Consider the following 18,879-nt stretch of genomic DNA (forward strand, 5'->3'; position numbering starts at 1 on the left):
TTGGCTGTAATATAAAGTAATTTAATTTTGTATATTTATTAATTTTTTTATTTTCCCCGCAAGTAAGAGGGTTTGTATTAATTGGTGAAGGAAAGGAAGAGACGCAGGTTGCGTCCCAAATAAGGGATTTGCCATTGGACCAGGGGATACAGATTAAAACTTCGGGTCTGAGGCCGTCCTTGTAATGAAAGGTTGGTTGGTTCGTGGATGTTGGGTGTTTTAGCCTTATAAGCGTTATGGATGATTTAATTAATCGACCTTGGCTGCGGGTGCAGTTTAGGCCGTGTCGAGCTTTGGCAAAAAGAATTTACTGTGGCTAAAAGTGTTTATGAATAAAATGTGAAAATAATAGTAAACAAAATAACACAAAATTTTATTTTTAGTCTAATATTTTTTTCTTTATCGTTATTTAAAAGCCGAGTATATATTATAATTATTATTTTAAAAAATGTCATAATTTTGTCGAAGAGAATTTTTGATGAGGTGTAAAGGTGAGGATTTAGTTTTTCACAGGCTGACTAGCGTTCTTGTGATGATGTCTTTTATGATAAAAATGATGATGTTGGTGTGTTTTATTTCCAGAGGACATTTCATCTATCGGCTTGTCCATCATGGATTCATCATCTTCACTTTCAACGGCTGGCCCAGATTTTTTTTGAGCTGAGATACCTATGAAAGTAACGCACACCAGCCCCAACACCTTTTAAATATCATAATTTCAAAAAAATGAAAAAATATATTAAATTCATAAGCGAAATAAAGGGTGTGCTAAAATAAGACAGCCTTTAGTTATATATATCAAATATTATTTTTGGCTTGGATTTAAGTATGCCTTACTTTTACATGATATCGTCCTTAAATTTTCATACTAAAAATAGTTAATAAAAAAAAGGTCTAATATATATTTTTTTAATTAAAAATTTCGAGCCTTAAAATAATAATAATAAAATGCTGGCCGGGCTTAACTGGGCTTATAAATTAATAAAATTTTGAATTTGAACTCTACCTTAGAGTATATATGACTTGACTGTGACCCAGCATTACATTGATTCTACTCTAGCTGGGGACAGTTTTTTTCTACTAAAATCAACCTTCTAAAATAGGTGCGTCGGTGCAACCTATGCAATTAAGCTAAACAACCCCAAATATTATTAAAATGAGATATACATTTTTAATATGTGGGGAAGAAGGGGGTTATATTGTCCTTAAAAAATTGTCAATTTTTTTTTACCCAGATTAAAATTAAAAGTATATCAACAGGTATAATATTTAAAATTCAATTTTTTTTTTTTAAATTTTTAGGAGAAAAGGCTAAATTATCTTAAGAATATTTATCAAATATTATTTGCAAACAAAATAATTTTAAAATATAAAAAGGTGTATGGGGAATTAGAAACTCCCATCTCTGCCTTTACAAGAGCGAGTAGTTAAACACTTCTCTGCTATATGATAATAAATAAGGTTTTAAGAAAAAAAATAAAAATTCAAGACCTTAGCATAATAATAAAATCTTATAAATTTACGCGGAGATATGCTCCAATGGTTTTTTTTTCTTATTTTATATTAGAGATCTGCAAAGCCTGGTACGGGTAACGTTTAAAATTTTTTTATTCTGGGCCGGGCAAAAAAATTTTTTTTATATATATATTTGATGGATTCTGATATTTCTTAGAAGTTTTAACTCAATAGTATAGCTTAATTTAACCACTTTCCAATAATATAAATAGTTGTGTTCAAAAACATATATATTGGTTTAGGCCTTTTATTTAAAAAATTTTAAAAACTGATCCGTGCTGGGCAATCTTAATAAAAAAAATTGAAATACGGTTGGGTTGGGCATAAATTTTTCCGGAACGGGTTGGATAAAAACAAACAACCGGGCCAGATCTACAAATTTTGCCATTTGCAGACCTCTACTGTATATATTTTAATATTTGTATAGTCGTAATGTAAAACTTACTAAGGTAAGAGTCATAACCGATTTGTAATTCATTTTATAGGCTAATCGTTTTTCATATTTATATTTTAAAAAAATCGAAAAGTTTCGGAATAAATAACCTTTGAAAGGTTGGGTTATATTTAGTATAAAAATTTTAAGTTGAATTAAATAGCCTAAAACTAAAAATTGAATTTATTTTTAGAAATTACTTACATAAATTAAATAACGAGTTATTAAACTTAGCCAAAAAAAAATATATAATATAATATACATATTCACCTGTGTCAATCCGATTTTTGTAAAATAACATAGAAAATTAAAAAATATTTCATTAAATAATGGAGCTATCGTAGACATTGATCTTTTATGTAATACAAATTAAATGTTAATTAAATATATGTACAAATATTTAGCTAAATATCTATACAAGATAGCTGAAAATCGAAAAAAAAATTATAAATCCTAAAATCTCACTCAAATAATCTGCTATTTTTCCAAGCATCTGAATATATATGATTATTAATAGAATGCATTGAATATGTTTTGAATTTCGATTCAAAAATAAAATTGGATTTGGCTCTCCTGCGTTAAGATTTAAGTTCAGAAAACTTTAAAACCCTGGTTTGGTCAGCAACCCTGTCTGACAGAATTAATTTAATTTCTTGTTTTACGGATTCATCCAAATTTTTTTGAACTTACTTATAGTTTGATTCGAAATATTTAAAATAATATTATAAGTTATGAAAAATTAATATATTTCAATATTGTAAAAGAAAGTTATTAAAATTTTTTGCTAATGTCCGAGTATAGGCAAACCAAGCCGTAGATGTTATCGGTCGGGTATGGTTAAGATCTGTGATCAGGTTTAGATTGTAAAGACCAAACATACCTATTTATAAAAAACGGTTATTAAATTGAGATTTCCAGCAAAATTTTCTATAATAATAAATGTGTCTTATTTTAATTTTTTTCTGTAATTAAAAAGATATATTTAAATATTGATAAAATTAAAGTGTCTTTTTTATTTCAGTAGCTTTATATGGGAGAGATGTACAAAATATTTTGTAAGCGATTGTATTTTATTTCATATAGTACTGTAAAGTAACGTCGTTCCTTTTTTGAGTATGATAGGCGAAATTTTTTACTCACTACTTTTAAAAAGAATTAAGAATATGGAAAAATATATTATTTTTTTGAGTTTATGGATAATTTACTTGAGTTTTTAATTCAGATCAACCACCCAAAATTTAGTTAATGTACAGTGCCAAGTTAACATATAGCAATTAGCTAAACAAAGTCAAAATTTATTTAAAATGCAATAAGAACCATTTTAAATATATATTAACAGATGGATGTGGTCATTTCTGACATACTATATATCAGAGACCTGAAGAGGTATCATTTGTTTGGCCCGGCCCGGATTTTTTTTAAAAAAAATTTTTTGCCGATTTTTTTTTCAAAAATTATTTTCGACCCAGCCTGACCCGGATATTTTTTTGAAAAAATTTTCAGGACCGGCCGGGGTCTATTTAAAAAAATTAAAATACGGCCTGGCCCGTGTACCAAGGTCGGGCTTAGGGCCGGGCTTGCAGGTCTCTGCTATATATTATACCCCATAGCCTATAACCACTAAGTTAACTTAGAAAAAGCTCAATCCTTTTTGAACTCAGTTCTATGCGGTAAGTGATATATGCATTCACCGAGAGTGCAGAAGCTTATCAAAACTACGATACCATAAATGGTAGTGGCGATCCAAGCAAAAAAAATGTTAAATGGATTTGTTAGACGCTATCTTTAGCACCGTCTAGTTTACCCAAAGTTCATTTTTATTTATTTTTTTTGTCAAATTTTGTAGTCAAGATTATCAATTTTATTAATATTAATCAATCAAGATAGAATTTATAATTTCTAATATTATAATTTTTAAGAATTTATGTCTATTTTTAAAATATTAAAAATTAAAATTTATATATTTTGCATCATTTTTTATTTGTTGGCAAGGTAACAAAAATATTAACGCGTTCCTTTTTTGAAGCAATGTTAACAGCATAAATTCATATGATACACGATTTGAAAAAATAAATAAATAGATTGTTAAGAGATTTGTATCACTTTAAAAACAACATGGCAATTATTTTGAAATATAAAATTTAAGTTGAACTAAATAACAAATAGCATAAGACGAAAAATAATTTAAATAAATTAACCTATTTATTCATTCATTATCAAGCTAGAAAATGAACGAAGTGCAATTTCATCACCTATCAGGAATTGAAGCGTACATTATGTATTTTCACTAATATATATGTCCTATACATGATGTTTACCCGTTTAAACCTAGCAAATAAAAAAAATATACAAGATAATGTATACCAAATATTTAATTAAATAACAGTCCTTGTAAATTTTTTAAACCCCGGGTTCTAGAATAAGTGTATTCAAAAAATCGTGGACAAGATAATCAAATCTTTCGGGTTCAGCTCGGAATTTTTTTTTATATATTTAAATCTCGTTTATGATTATTAGAAATTCAATTTTTTAGCTAATGGTATTCATAATTTTTAAAAAAACTAGGCATAATTTTGGATAAACTCATTGATGAAAAAGTAATCTGTATAACATATTTGTTTACATTCACATGCATATTTTCGTCATTCGCTGATTAATACCCTATGTCATAAACAATTTCAGGGTGAAAGAGTTTTGATAAAATTGCACCATTGTTAGAAGTAATTGTATATATTTGTTCAATATTTATTTTAAATTTTTTATTATATTCATAATTAATAGACTTTGATATAAATCGAATACCTACACCAATAATTGTAGTTATATGGATTGAGGAACAAATAAAAAAGTTAAATAATATAATTTTTTTTCATGACAATGATTTCATAGATTAAAAAACATATAAATTTTATTAATAATATTCACTTCATTAATATTAAATTGTCTCCTATTAAATGACTAAAAACTAATCTGAACAGTGTGGTTAAATTGTTTGGTTGGGTCAAATTAGCATGATTTTGGTAAAATGAACCAAAACTAACTCAACCAAATAAGTCGTCCTGGTTGGCCAAATAGGACCGGATAATGTATTTTATTTTTATTGTGCATATTTTGCTCAATCATATTTTTATGCATAAAGGACGAGTATTTCGATATTAGCATATAAATAATTTTCTTTATTACTTTTTTTAAAAATTGTCTCTTCTTAAACTGAAAATATTTGATTTTCTTTTTATGTATTATAAAATAGCAACCAATCCCGAGATATTATGTCAAACCGGACTAGTGAAGTTTTGTGTTGTTAAACAGCTCGATTTAACCGATTTTAAAATAAGATTTTAGCGAAAATAATTTTACTCAAGCCTCGATATTTCATTAATAGATTGATCCAAACCTTGCTGCCAGCTATGAGCAAGATCTCCAGGTTTGCGTAATATTGGGTTGGCTGTTTTTAAAATTAAGCAATCTAACAACACTAACAGTCTGGACGGAAAATACCGAGATTGCAAGATTTTTAAAAAAATTTATTTGGTCCGGTCTTCAGTCCTTTGGTTTTGGTCTGGTCTTTGGCCTTCTTTACATAGGACAAGATTATAATTTATATAATAAATAAAGCAAAATAGGATATTTAGTAACATGGCTTTCTTTATCAAAGATGAGTTCTTTGTTAGCATGGTCAATGGGTCACTTTGTTTTAAAAAAAAGTTTCTAACAATTTATTTTGATTATATCATATTGACCATTTTGTTGAACCTATATTAAATTCACATCTAAAGATATCAATTTTATTTCAGTAATTCTATATTGTGGGAGAGAGATATGTACAAAATATTTCGAAAATAATATATTTTCATATTTATAATATTCATGATTTGAAGAAAAAAATATTGACTAATGATTTTTGTATCAATTTAAAAATAATATGATTACATAATTAAATTTGTGAAGCCTGGAATTTTGAATATAATTTTTGAGCCATTTGCAATATATATCATGAAATATTAGAGTATAATCGATGTATTCCAAAAAACGGATATTATTTTAAACAAAAAAATACTATACAATTTTCAGATTATTATGCACTTTAATAATAATAGTATACGTTTCAAAATAATTATTTGCGATTCGATTACTGTAATTTCATTTTCTTCTTCTTTTTTTTCGTGCTTTCTGATAGCTCCTCCCCCGCAGATATATATTCCTCCTGTTAAATTTTTATATTTATTTAAAGTTAGATGAGATGATGATTTAAAATAAGACATAGGTGTTTTATCATTCAAATTAGATAGTATGAAACTACCCCAAATATATATTGAGAGTAACATTTTAAAATTAATTATTGTCAAATAAATAAGGTTGGCAAAAATCGTGACTTTTTTAAAAAAAATCATATCTCTATTTTTGATTTAAATCTCGTAAAAATAATTCAAATAAGTAAAGAATTATGAGCTAGATTCAAAAATATTGTTTTTTAAATTTCTGTTTAATATTATCTTGCAAGTAAAAGGCTATTGCTCAAGGGAACATGTTAGGAAATTGTTGAAAATTAAATAATGATATGTTGTAATTTGATAATTTTTTTAAATAAAGAGCAGAATAATGCGGCTAATATGATATATGTGAGTAATGATTTGAAAATAAATGATGAAAATTATATAATAACCTTATAGATGTAGTGCTCATTTTTTAAATCTGCTATCAAAAGATTTGGAAAATAAAAGTATCCGGGAACAAATAGTTGTGTGGTAATGTAATTCCAAAATAACCGTTTGCCAGTTTCAAACTGAAACAAGAAGAAGGGCGATATTTTGCCACTCCACAAGTTATTCGTTGGGAACTCAATTGTAGTTTAGATGTGGGCAAAATTATTTAAAATATGTGAAAGCAATCAAAATAAAATCGACATTGAAATTAGAAAAAAGATTGAAAATATTACACTCAAAGAGTTGCTGAAGATATGAAAAATCCTAAAACCAATTGCGAAATGTTTAAAATTCTTAGAGAGAAATAAATCAAATATTTTAAACACAGTATATTGTTGAAAGAATTAGCAAAAGTTACCATTACATGCCATTAAAAAATAAGTAGTAATCAACTTTCGTCCCTTGCTAAACGATACAATCAAGCTTTAACTCCTGCACACTTCTTATCCTATCTTTTAAATAGGAAATGTCATTTAAATTCAACCAATGAAATGGAAAAGGCAATGTAATGCGGGAGGCTTCTGTATCCAAACACTGGCATTTTATAAAGTTTCAAGCAAGATCAGAGCTATTAACTAATATGTTTTCGGATAATATAGTAAATATTCAAAAAATAATAAAACAACTATTTACTGCTTCTTCATCATCCGCTTCAGTAGAGAAAGTATTCTCATCGTTTGGAGTTGTTCACTCGGAGTTTAGGAATCGGTTAGAAACAGAAAAATTAGTTTTTTTTATTTAAGCAATTAAATCCATACCAATGTCGGCGATATAGATATTACTTGTGCTATATAATGTATGTTATTTCTTAATTTTACAAACTAATTGATCATTTTTTTTATTATAACAAAATAAAATTTTTTTAAAAATATGTCTAGATTTTTATTAGCTTCGTTATTTGTTAATATTAAGTAATTTTTCACTATTGCGATTAGGATCATCAGTTATTTTTCTATTATGTAAATTGAAATAAAAAATAAAATTTTATGTCTAACACTATTTGGTTATTAATTTAGATTTTGCTTATCTAAGTCTTTATCTGTCACTATTTTAAATTTTGATTAAAATAATTGATTTTTAAACGGAGCAATTTAAATAGGCCAACCTTATTATTAAATAACGTTTTTGTCTAAATATTTTTAAAAATTTAAAAATAAGATAAAAATGATTTATCCCAAACTTTCTTGCTTACAAAAATAGTTAGAATTTTTTTTATAAATAGGAATAATAAAAAAACTATATGAAAATGATTACTTTAACAGTAACGCTTTCTTCGTATTCTGATATAGTATTGGTAGTGCGATCATCGTCAGTGGTGGCGCCATTGCATTGTTCGGATGTTTTTTCCTTTTTAACATTTTTCTTCTTCTTCTTCTTTGTAACCGAGGTTAAATGCTCATCGCCCAGGCTTTCAAGTAGTTCGATATTAGTAGTACTTGAACTGGTATGACACTGATTTACATTATTTTAAATTAATTCTTTAGATGTCTTAATATTGAAAATTGAAATATTATTTACAAATAATTCATAAATTATCCTATTCCCTTCTGAAATGTTAGAGATGTAGAGTTTAAATAAATCGGTTTATTTTAAGTACAGAATCCTTATGAATCTAATGACTTGGTTTGTAACGAAGGATTTCAAAGAAAAATCTATTTAGAATAATCCGTTAACATATTTGAATAAGTAGTACTTTGGATGAAATGGATTGATTGTTATTGTTGGATTCGATTTCTTGTTTTCTTATTTTTTTTAAAAATGAAAATGTTAATTGATGGCATATTTACTTATTAAATCATATTTTCATTGGTGTAATTTTTTTAAAAAAAATTAATATCAATGACTTATTATTATAAAATGTGAACATAGTGTAAAATAATAGGATTTAAAATTGAAATGTCCCAACTTAGCGGGAAAAAGAAGCTTTTATTAATACTAATTTTCTTTTTCAGCAACCTTTTCTATATTCAGGCACGTTAGTTGTCTCTCTAATCCCCATTTAAATATTTCTTCGTACAATCCTAAGCATTGCCATTGGTGCTGAGACTAATTTTTTCTAACACTTTCATCCAGTTTATATTAGGTTCCTCTAGGCCAATATTCAAGTCATTTTCAACACAATAAATTCCTTTATCAAATCATGTTTCGATTTCTGCTCATCATAATCAAACCATTTCAGCCTATTTCTTCTCATTGCATCACCTATCGTTTCTAACAGATGAAGGAAATCGAGAATAGGTCCAAAAGAGATAAAAAAATACGTAGAGATTTATATAGTCTTACCCAAAGGATGCCCAGAATTGTGAAAACGTTCCTAGATTAATACCCGTTATGTTGTATTAAATTCGAATTTGCTTATTATTTATTTTATAAATCTAGTCCCCACCCCCATTTTATCTTATGTCTTCCCATACTTTCTTTTTTATAACCCCCCCCCCCATTTCTCCCAAAGGGTATTACATATAATTATTTAGTAGAGTGTCTGTATCGAGTGTTTGTTTTTTGAGTTTTGCAACGCTTTCGAAGGTAGCCTCTTTCTTTAGCAATTCTAACCATGATTCTGGAGTGGCATCATTAGGTCTGCCTCGATCATCTAACAAACCTTCTTTGACCATTAGTTTTTTCAAGGAAGCCTGTGTAATATCATATTTTAAAAAAATTGAATGACAAATATCGTAACATTGGATATTATTCAAAATAGATAGTGCAACCAAATATAAGTCAGCTATACATATATTTTATTAAAATTTTGGTTGATTAATTGTTGCCAATTGTCATTATGTCCCGATTTCTGATTTGAAACTTTAAATTAATCCAAAATACGGAATAGGACAGAGCCGATTTAAGATACTATAATTAAGTTTAAATCTTTTGGTTTATTTTTTTAGCATTTGCTACCTTTAAGAATTAATATTCATAATATATTATAAAAACTAATGTAAATGATGATTAAAATATACGCAATGACCATTTTACAAGTAAACGAATAGATTGTATGAAAAAATATATAGATATGAGATTTTTAAAAATAGATATTAAACCTTAGGTCCCAATCCCCATTTTCTAGGATAGGTATCTCTTTCCATAATAACCCGCTTTATCTTGGCCACACATCCATGGTCGCATGACGCTATAGTAGCTGAAGTCATTAGGCCGATTGCTATATAACATTATTTAACGTATATAAAATTAATTCAATACCTCATTACTAGATAAAAAATTTTAAAGTTTGATATATTATATTAAAAAAAGGAAGAACAATCATATGTTTCAATGGCTCCATATTAAATCACTCAGAATGCATTACTGAAAAAATCGTCTTCATTATAAATATCTATAAAATTCAGTAAAAATTAGTCTTCGGTTTAAATTTCTGAGCAATTAAGAAAAAAATACTAACTTTTTAGTTTTTGCGTTTCAATATCTAGATAGTTATCCTACTTAACTCAGTCAAATACCCAATAAATGGTCAACAATTAATAATATTTAAAAATAAATTTCAGGAGTCAGATTTTATCCGTTTCATTTTATCAGGCATTTCAAAAACATCCATAAAAAATAACAGAAGAAAATGGATCTCACCAATGAAGGTGCGGAATTATAGAAAGAAGTTTGGATAAACAACCGATTATCTGTGTAAATCTGAAAGAAAAAAGAGCTATTAACAAAAAAATGAATAGTATGAAAAAATATTAACCCAGACATATCGCTTCTCCTTTGGTAGTTATGCAGACGATTTCTTCATTAATTTCGATATTGTCTTCGTATCGCAATACACCGGGTAACATTATCTTGGCTCCATAACATATAGCATTTACCTATTAAAAAATAATTATAATTATTATTTTAATTTTAATTTAAGGATTATATTTGTCACAAATGATATATAATAACTAGTAAAACTGACGATTCATTAATATGAATATTTATCAATACAAATCAGCTGGTGACAAGACATTTCGATTTTCCATGCAACTATATTATATTAAAAAAATTAAAATCTCATTTATTTATACAAATTCTTATATTGTAGAGAACCAAAATGACGTGTCACCAGCTTATTTGTATTTAATGACGCTCCAAATGTATTTTAATGAATGAATCATCAGTGTATGTAAGTATTATAATGTCATTGATATGACCATCCTATAATATAAAGGTGTAAAAACAAAAAATAGTTTTATGGTTTTTCTTATACTATTTTTAACTTTTTTTCTACGGATGTACCAAAACTTTTTGCCAATATCAAGTTGATATCGGTCGATCCAAATTTGTAATAATAATCATTAAGACAAAAAAATCTTAAAGGAAATATATGCCCAAAAATCACTAAAAATTAAAGTTTTGGTATATTGGATTGGCCAATTAAATGATATCACGCAATAACTAAATTAATAATAGAGCCAATTCCGAATTAAAAAATATGACAGGTCTAGATTATTTAAGGGGGGGGGGGTTTAACTCACGGCACTATCTTTCATAACGATACGTTTATGGCCAGTTAGCAAGCTCTCAAGTGGCAAGATACATCTCCTGAGGTAAGTCTCGTCCCGATGATTATCGTAAAGCCATTGGGCGTCTAGTAAGTCATGGGCCGTAACGAGACTGGGAGAGTTTTCGTGGTTTATGCCTGATCTTACCCGCCTCAATTCGCTCATCTGGCCGCCGACGCCAAGTAAGAGACCAAGATGCACGCAAAGAGTCCGAATGTAGGTGCCAGCCTCGCATGATACCCAAAAGACGACTGTCATATAAGTAATGAAAAATATAAAAGGGTTGATAAATGGATAGAGAATGTTATAAGTTACATTTAGCATATTTTTCTTAAGTAAAATTTATTGAAAGCCTTATTTCTTTGCAAGTTGTAGCAGTTTAATCAATACTTAAAAGTCAATAGGATATAATTGATTTTATTAAACACTAAATGAATTAAAAATAACTAGTGTTGTAAACCAAATTTTAAGGTCTTTGCAGAATTTTTTATAACCACTAGCGAGTAAAAAAAATCAAATACTAATAGTTATGTCCAATGTTTTTATTGAAACCCGAGTTAATCTAATTTATATAAAACTTTAAATAAACCTCACCAAAAACCTTAAAAAAATGAACAATATTTTTTATACTTTTTAAAATGATCATGCGTTGATATTTTTCTATCATCAATCAATAAAAGTATTGTAAATTGTTAGAGGTCTCCACAGCTCTATTTTTTATACCTTTTATTGGTATTCAACAAATTTATTAATTTTCTTGTTATGTATTTTTTAAAAAAATCTCATAATTTGATGGACAAGGTGAAGATCCTTTTTTTAATACATGTTCCTGGGTGTTCCTGTAGCTGTGAATTTTTCCTGGATAAATTATAAGTTTTGGAATTCTCCCTTTTCTAAGTCCAATACAATATCTATTGGGGGAGATAGAGAAATTGATAAATAGCACTCTTGTTATAAATGATTTAGGATATCATTTTGTTTTGTCTGTTATTTGGGTGAAGTCCACTAGATTCAGTAAAGACATTTTTCACTTTAATATTTGGGACATCCCCATACCAAGCAATAATGAATAAATGGGTAAAACATTTCTAAATAAAAATTGTTTATAATATTTACTGAAATTTAGGATCTAAAAATGTAGGTATGAAAAACCAAATTATTTATATAATTATACAGATCAGTAATTGAGAAAATTTATGATACAGTAAGCTAAGCATGTTTTGTTCGAGGGAAACATATCTCGATATTACGATCAAATAATTCGATATTTCGTTATGAAACAAGAGAACCAAATTTAGCGTACATTCTTTTTGAAAGGATAAAGATATCAGCAGTATTTCTGAATGATTCTATTTTAAGAATTTAAGGAGATTTTCCACTAAATTTCAACAGAATTAAAGAATTAGAGCTCATGTCTCTCCATTCTATTAACTAAATCTTAATTAGTCGTCTGTTAGTTCCACTCACACCTTTGAGCATCATCCAAATACTATGACAACGAGTAGACAAATATAAATTAATTTTAAATTTTTTATCATATATTGTATATCCTTTACAACTCTCAGCATATTTTCATCACTCCATCCAAAGATATCTGAAGTATGTTCTATTATTACTAAACATCTTGTTTCTAAATCAATTTTCAAAATTCGAAGTGTCTAATATTAGCGCGACAATAATTTCTCTAAAACTTGACTCGTGTGTTCATAGTATATTAATATTCAAGTTGAAGTATTCAATTTTTTAAATTTAATATTTAAAAGGTTTGATCAAATAATAATAACCAAGGTAAACCGTAAATACGACAGGTAAAAATTATTTATATACTATATTATTAAAATCCAGGGTTGGCATGTCGGTCAATTGACCGGAGGAGTATTTGACCGGTCAAATACGGTCAAATACTCTAAAATATTAATGGCGAATAAATATTTTGATATAATTAACTAGTATGCATTAAAAGCATGTTTATCAATCTTATTAGGTTACAATTATTTAAAAAATTATTTGTATCATGAATTGTTAAAAACAAAAGAATTTTTTTATTGTTAAAATATAAATATGTAATTTTTCTAAATATAGTAATATTTTTAGTTATTTTTTTGCCTAATCATTGCCGTTTCTCGCCTTCTTTATTTTTTTCAATTCATTTTTCTTAAAAAATAAAAATACCCGATTTATTATAATCATAATATAATTTTTTCATTCTTATTTTTTAATAAATTTAAATTTTATTTAATATTTAGCCGAGTATAAATTATATTAATTCTCATTTGTTTTACTTACACTTGCTATATTTGGTTTTTAAAATTAATTTTCATTTTCTGGTCAGATTTACGGAATATTATTCAATTCTGGTAAAAAGTTATATATATTATATTATATTTATAATATTAAGAAATTATTGGAATAATTGGTCGATAATTATAAAATAGTTAAGATTGATTAACTTTACAATAATCAAAATCATTTTTTGTTAAATTTTAATATAGGGATTATGGTCAAACCAAAGCATCATGTTTGGAAACATTTTCAAGAAGTACACGATGGTAAATCAGTTAAAGCTGTGTGCAAGTTTTGCAAGATGTCCTATATCACCCACGTTGATAGAATGGTCAAACATTTATTAAGCAGCTGTACTATGTGCCCTGTTATAATTAAGGAAAAATTTTATTCAAATTCCAAAATATCAACCTCTACAAAAAATATCACAAATGTAATTTGTACTTCTAAGTCTAACTCTAATGAAGAATTGGGTGAAATTAGTGAGAATGATTATCAAATGAACAATATTTTGTCTTGTGACTCAGGAGAATTTGATTCCATTATTTCTAATCAATCTACAAGCAAGGCGATTAAATATAAAATCTCAATCTTGTATAACCGGTTTCATAGATAGAATTAATCCCAAAGAAAAAAATCAGCTGGATCAATTGTTTGCAAAGGCTGTATATGCGAGAAATTTACCTTTCCACATCACTGAAAATCCCTACATCCAAGAATTTTTTAAAAAAATACGTCCTATTTACACATTACCCAGGAGAAGGCAGCTGGCTGGATATCTTCTAGACAAAGCGTCAGGTGATATGGAGGTGAGAGTTGCAGATATAATAGATAAAGCTCCTTACTTATCAATTGTATCAGATGGCTGGAGCAACATTAGAAACGAGAGTATTATTAATTTTATGGTGATGACGCCTGTTCCAGTGTTCTACAAATTTCTAAATACTGAGGAAAATCGCCATACGGCAGATTATATTGCCCAGGAATTTAAAAATGTAATTCATGAATTGAATCCGGTAAAAGTATATTCTTTAGTTACTGATAATGCCGCTAACATGAAAGCAGCCTGGAGAATTCTAAAATCTGAATCTATTTATAATCATATACAATGTTATGGTTGTGCAGCGCATACATTAGTTATTCTTTCACGATTTTGAACGATTGAACGCCTTCAGTGACCATATTTCAATAATTAAAAAATTGTTAAATTTTTCAAGAATAAACACATACCAGCTGCAGTATTTTCCCGTAATAAGAATCTTCATGGCATACCATCTACATTAAGTACAATTAGCCAAACAAGATGGGCATCGTCAATAAAATGTATGGAGCAAATTCAAATATGCAAGAAAGCTCTAAAAGCATCAGTTGTTGAAGAAGCTTGTGATATTTGTCCCATAGAAATTACCAATAATATATTAAACGAAGAATTTTGGACGAAAAATTTAAAATTTTTAGCTATACTCCAACCTTTAGCTACCTCATTGTTGAATTGCAAGGGGATAAATGTACTTTGGCCCAAGTAAAAAACGAGATGCTTAATTTGGAAAAACACATAATACAATCATGCCATGATTCTATATTTTCTCCATCTCAAGAAAAAAAAATTAAGGTTGTTTGAAAAGAGAAAAACTGATCTAAATACATGTGCTCACAATGCTGCTTATTTATTGGACCCCCAATATCAAGGGGAGCATCTTACTAATACTGAATTTGATGAAGCATGTAATATAATACAAGAATTGGGTATTTTACAAGGTGGTGATAATTAAAATATTTTGAGTAATATAGTAAATTTCAGAAGCAAAAGCGGTATATTTAATAGCCATAATATGTTGAAAGTTGTAACTTCCATAAGAAACAATCAAATTTCGGCCTCAAGTTGGTGGAATGCATTTTGCCCACCTTGCCCATTAAGAGAAGTCGCTAATATTTTACTAACATTTCCTATTTCGACTTCTTCTTCTGAAAGAAATTGGTCGGTTTGGGGCAATATTCACACGAAAAACAAAAATAGATTAAAGGCTTCTACAGCAGGAAAATTAGTAAGAGTGTATCATAATTTAAGATTGATTAAAAATATTAAAGAAAATAATGATATTGAATATGAATCGGAACAAGACACTGCCAAGGAGGGTGAAAAATTGACTATAGAATGAATTAAAAAATATTATATTTATTATTATACATAGATTTATTATAATATTATATAAATGCAAAATAAAGTTAATATTGGTGTAAAAACATTTATTTCCGGTCAAATATCGGTCAATTGACCGAATTGTATTTGACCGGTCAAATGCACAACCCTGTTAAAATCAGATTTATTTTTTATAACTTACAGGTCATTAAGATTAGATTAAAATAATAATAAAGTAATATAAATTAATAATTATATCTCGTTTAATTTAACCCTAAATGTTTAAAATTTTAATGAAATAATATTCAAAGTAGAATAAGAAATCTATAATATTTATTTTGCAAGGTGTAATATTTTATTTTTTTAAAAAAAATTTCGATTTTTAGTATATTTTTTTAACAAAATTATATCAAAGTCTAAAAGAGTCGTCAGATATGGGGGTAGAGTTAATATAATTTCAAAAAATGGTTTGACAAAAAAATTCGTTGTTTGATTATAATATACCTTTACTTTTTTGGTGAGTAATATCAGAACGTCTATCGTTTTAAAATTATTTCATATATAATACAAAAAACAATAAATGGCACTAATATTAGATTAAATGTAACATAATAATTAATTTATATGACTTTATTATTTAATAACATAAATTTTATTTTTTTGACTTTGTTTATATTATAAGAAGATAAATCTCGATATAATTAACAGAATATTAATGCAGTTTACCTATTCTTTCATTCTTCTCTTCTCTTTGGGTACCTAGCACTTATTTGATGCTTAGTTATGGTTGATCCTTATATAACATAACTTTTTAATAAAAACTTAACAGGACAATTTTAAATCAATATTTTTAAATACTTGTATATTTTTCTAGATGTTATATAAAAATTAATCTAAATATTGGATTGATTATCAGATTGGTATTGTATAATTATTGGAAATATTGTATAGGAATGGTAAAAAATTAGTGGAATATTTTTCAATGAAATAAATATTATATTGGTGTTATATTATTTTAGTGCAGTTATGTTTTAATCTTATAGTAAAAATATTAACCGTTCATTGCACTATGAAAAAAAATCACAAGAGAAAATAGGTGGGTACCCTCAGACTCCAATTTAGAAACAATATATATATAATTAAATTAATTTGTAGCTTTCATATTTTAAAATTATATAAAATAAGGTATAGGTTAATGATTTTAACTGTTGTTTTAATAATTTAATGTTTTTTTTATCTATGACAGCTTTTGTCAAGGGAGTCAAAAGTGTAAGAAATTATTTTAAATATAAAAAAATATATATTAAAATACATGATGTAGAATATTTATCTAAGGCTCAAATATTAACATAATATAACTTTTAATAAAAATGATATATAAAAAAAAGTGTTTATTTATGCTTAATATAATGCTACAATGGATGGAAAAAAGTCACATGGATGAGTCTATGTGACCCCATGCTCCCAAAAACCTATATAATTCTTGAACTACTGAAAAGAAATCAAAATCAATTTTGCACACATACTATATCTATATGTGTTAAGCTACTAAAAGATTCAGGCAAAACTACAGAAAGAATTTTAAGTAATGTTTTTAAAATGACTGGGGTCTGCCTAGTCCCACCTATTCAATGAAGGGTTAAAAATGATGGGTTATATAAATTACTCTTGAAAATTAAACTAATTTTAAAAATAATGAAAGTAGTAACTCAAACTAATCATTTCTAAAGTATATTTTATCAACATTACTTTGATTTGTGCTTTCATCATATTCAATTAGCTTGCTTTCATAGATAGTTCTAATTCTAAGTTGTCTTTTGACAGCAGATATCAATGGAGGTCTTTGAAATAATGCACCAGTCAGGGTTTCAAGAGCCTTAATAAAAAATTTTATTTTTAATTTAAAAAAGTGGTTCACTTGTAATTTATAAAATAAATCTTATGACATAAAATTGAATACTTTATGAAATAAAAGATTATTAAAAGTAATAGGTTTATCAAATCATTATTCTCATGTGATGTGCATAAAAATTTATATCACATATAAGAATTTCTAGTGCTATTAAATATTATTAAATAAAACAAATATAGGTACTGATGATTATGTTTTATCTACTTGTTTAATTTTTTTAATTCCTCCATCAACCTTGTTGTGCAATTTAACAATACCAACATATTCTTTTCCAGCTCCTTGCTGGGACTTAACAAGTCTGGTAGCTCTGTCAATACAAACTATAAGACATCCAGTGACTTTAGGATCTAATGTGCCACTATGACCAGTTTTTTGAACTCTCAATATTCTTTTTAACCATGCAACTACCTCATGTGATGAAGGATTAGCAGGTTTGTCCAAATTTATAATACCAGATCTATTTATTATCATAAATTTAATTATAAAAATGTATAAACATTACCTAACATGGGATACTATATCACGTTTGAGGGGTGAACACCCAAAAGGTAATGGAGTGTAATGATTTGTGCGAATATTTAATTTATCAAAATTCTTATACAAAACAATGTAAGAAAAGTAAAATAAAATCTACTTTTAATAATAAGGGCCAATCAGAAGTATCAAGTTTAGATATAGCTTCAGATGGTTTTATAATAAAGTTTTCTGATTTTTGTAGATCCTATATATCAAAATGTTTTAACAAGATAAAGAGAATATTATTTATACATTATATGATATTTTAATATAATTTATCAATGAGATAAAATTTAATATTAAAAATATCAATTTAATTTCGGTAATTTACCCCAATATTACTCATTGAATTTATCATACTTTAGATTTTGAAATCTCAAATCTTTTCCGCTAGCATGTGAAGTCAATCTAATTAAACATTATTGTCTATTAGTTGACTTTTAATTTAAACTAAATAAATCAGAAGTTCTTTTCCTATGTTTTATACAAACAAAATTAGTAATTTTATGATTTATAAAATATTACTTATTAAGAAATTATCAAATATCAATATTAATCACAAGTATAATTAAAAAATTAATAATTAAACTTGTATTAGTTGAATATTGAAAGCTTAGAACTTCTCTTTCCATTTTGTAGATAACTAAAAAAGTTAATATTTATTTTAATTTAGAGCAGTGGCGGACTTGCCACTGAGCATATTGTAAAATTTCCTATGAAAATGATAAAAAATGCACTTTTTGTAGTAAGTTATGGTAAAAATTCTATTTTGTAGAGGTCGGTTGGAAAGTAAAATCTTTAGAACTTGTATTTTTACTTTTTATTTTTAGTAATTTTAGATTTAATTTTCTTTGTCTTAAAAAATAACAATTGTAAAGTGAATT

The 18,879-nt window shown here is 26.8% G+C and overlaps 1 protein-coding gene across 1 annotated transcript; it reads right to left on the reverse strand.

Moving 5' to 3' along the window:
• Positions 1-5,799: 5,799 nt before the first annotated feature.
• On the reverse strand, positions 5,800-18,383 carry LOC135927632 (H/ACA ribonucleoprotein complex subunit DKC1-like). The gene is made up of 12 exons (XM_065463749.1): positions 18,327-18,383; positions 18,114-18,200; positions 17,982-18,073; positions 17,684-17,936; positions 17,317-17,443; positions 11,118-11,395; positions 10,349-10,469; positions 9,693-9,811; positions 9,112-9,284; positions 8,345-8,393; positions 7,906-8,103; positions 5,800-6,152 (listed from the first exon to the last, which is right to left on the reverse strand). The coding sequence occupies exons 1-12, from the start codon at positions 18,351-18,353 to the stop codon at positions 6,078-6,080; spliced, it is 1,599 nt and encodes a 532-aa protein (XP_065319821.1). The 5' UTR covers positions 18,354-18,383; the 3' UTR covers positions 5,800-6,077.
• Positions 18,384-18,879: the final 496 nt, after the last annotated feature.

The sequence above is a fragment of the Gordionus sp. m RMFG-2023 genome, chromosome 3, assembly GCF_954871325.1.
Source record: "Gordionus sp. m RMFG-2023 chromosome 3, tfGorSpeb1-WG-v2, whole genome shotgun sequence".
Taxonomy (NCBI): domain Eukaryota; kingdom Metazoa; phylum Nematomorpha; class Gordioida; order Chordodea; family Parachordodidae; genus Gordionus; species Gordionus sp. m RMFG-2023.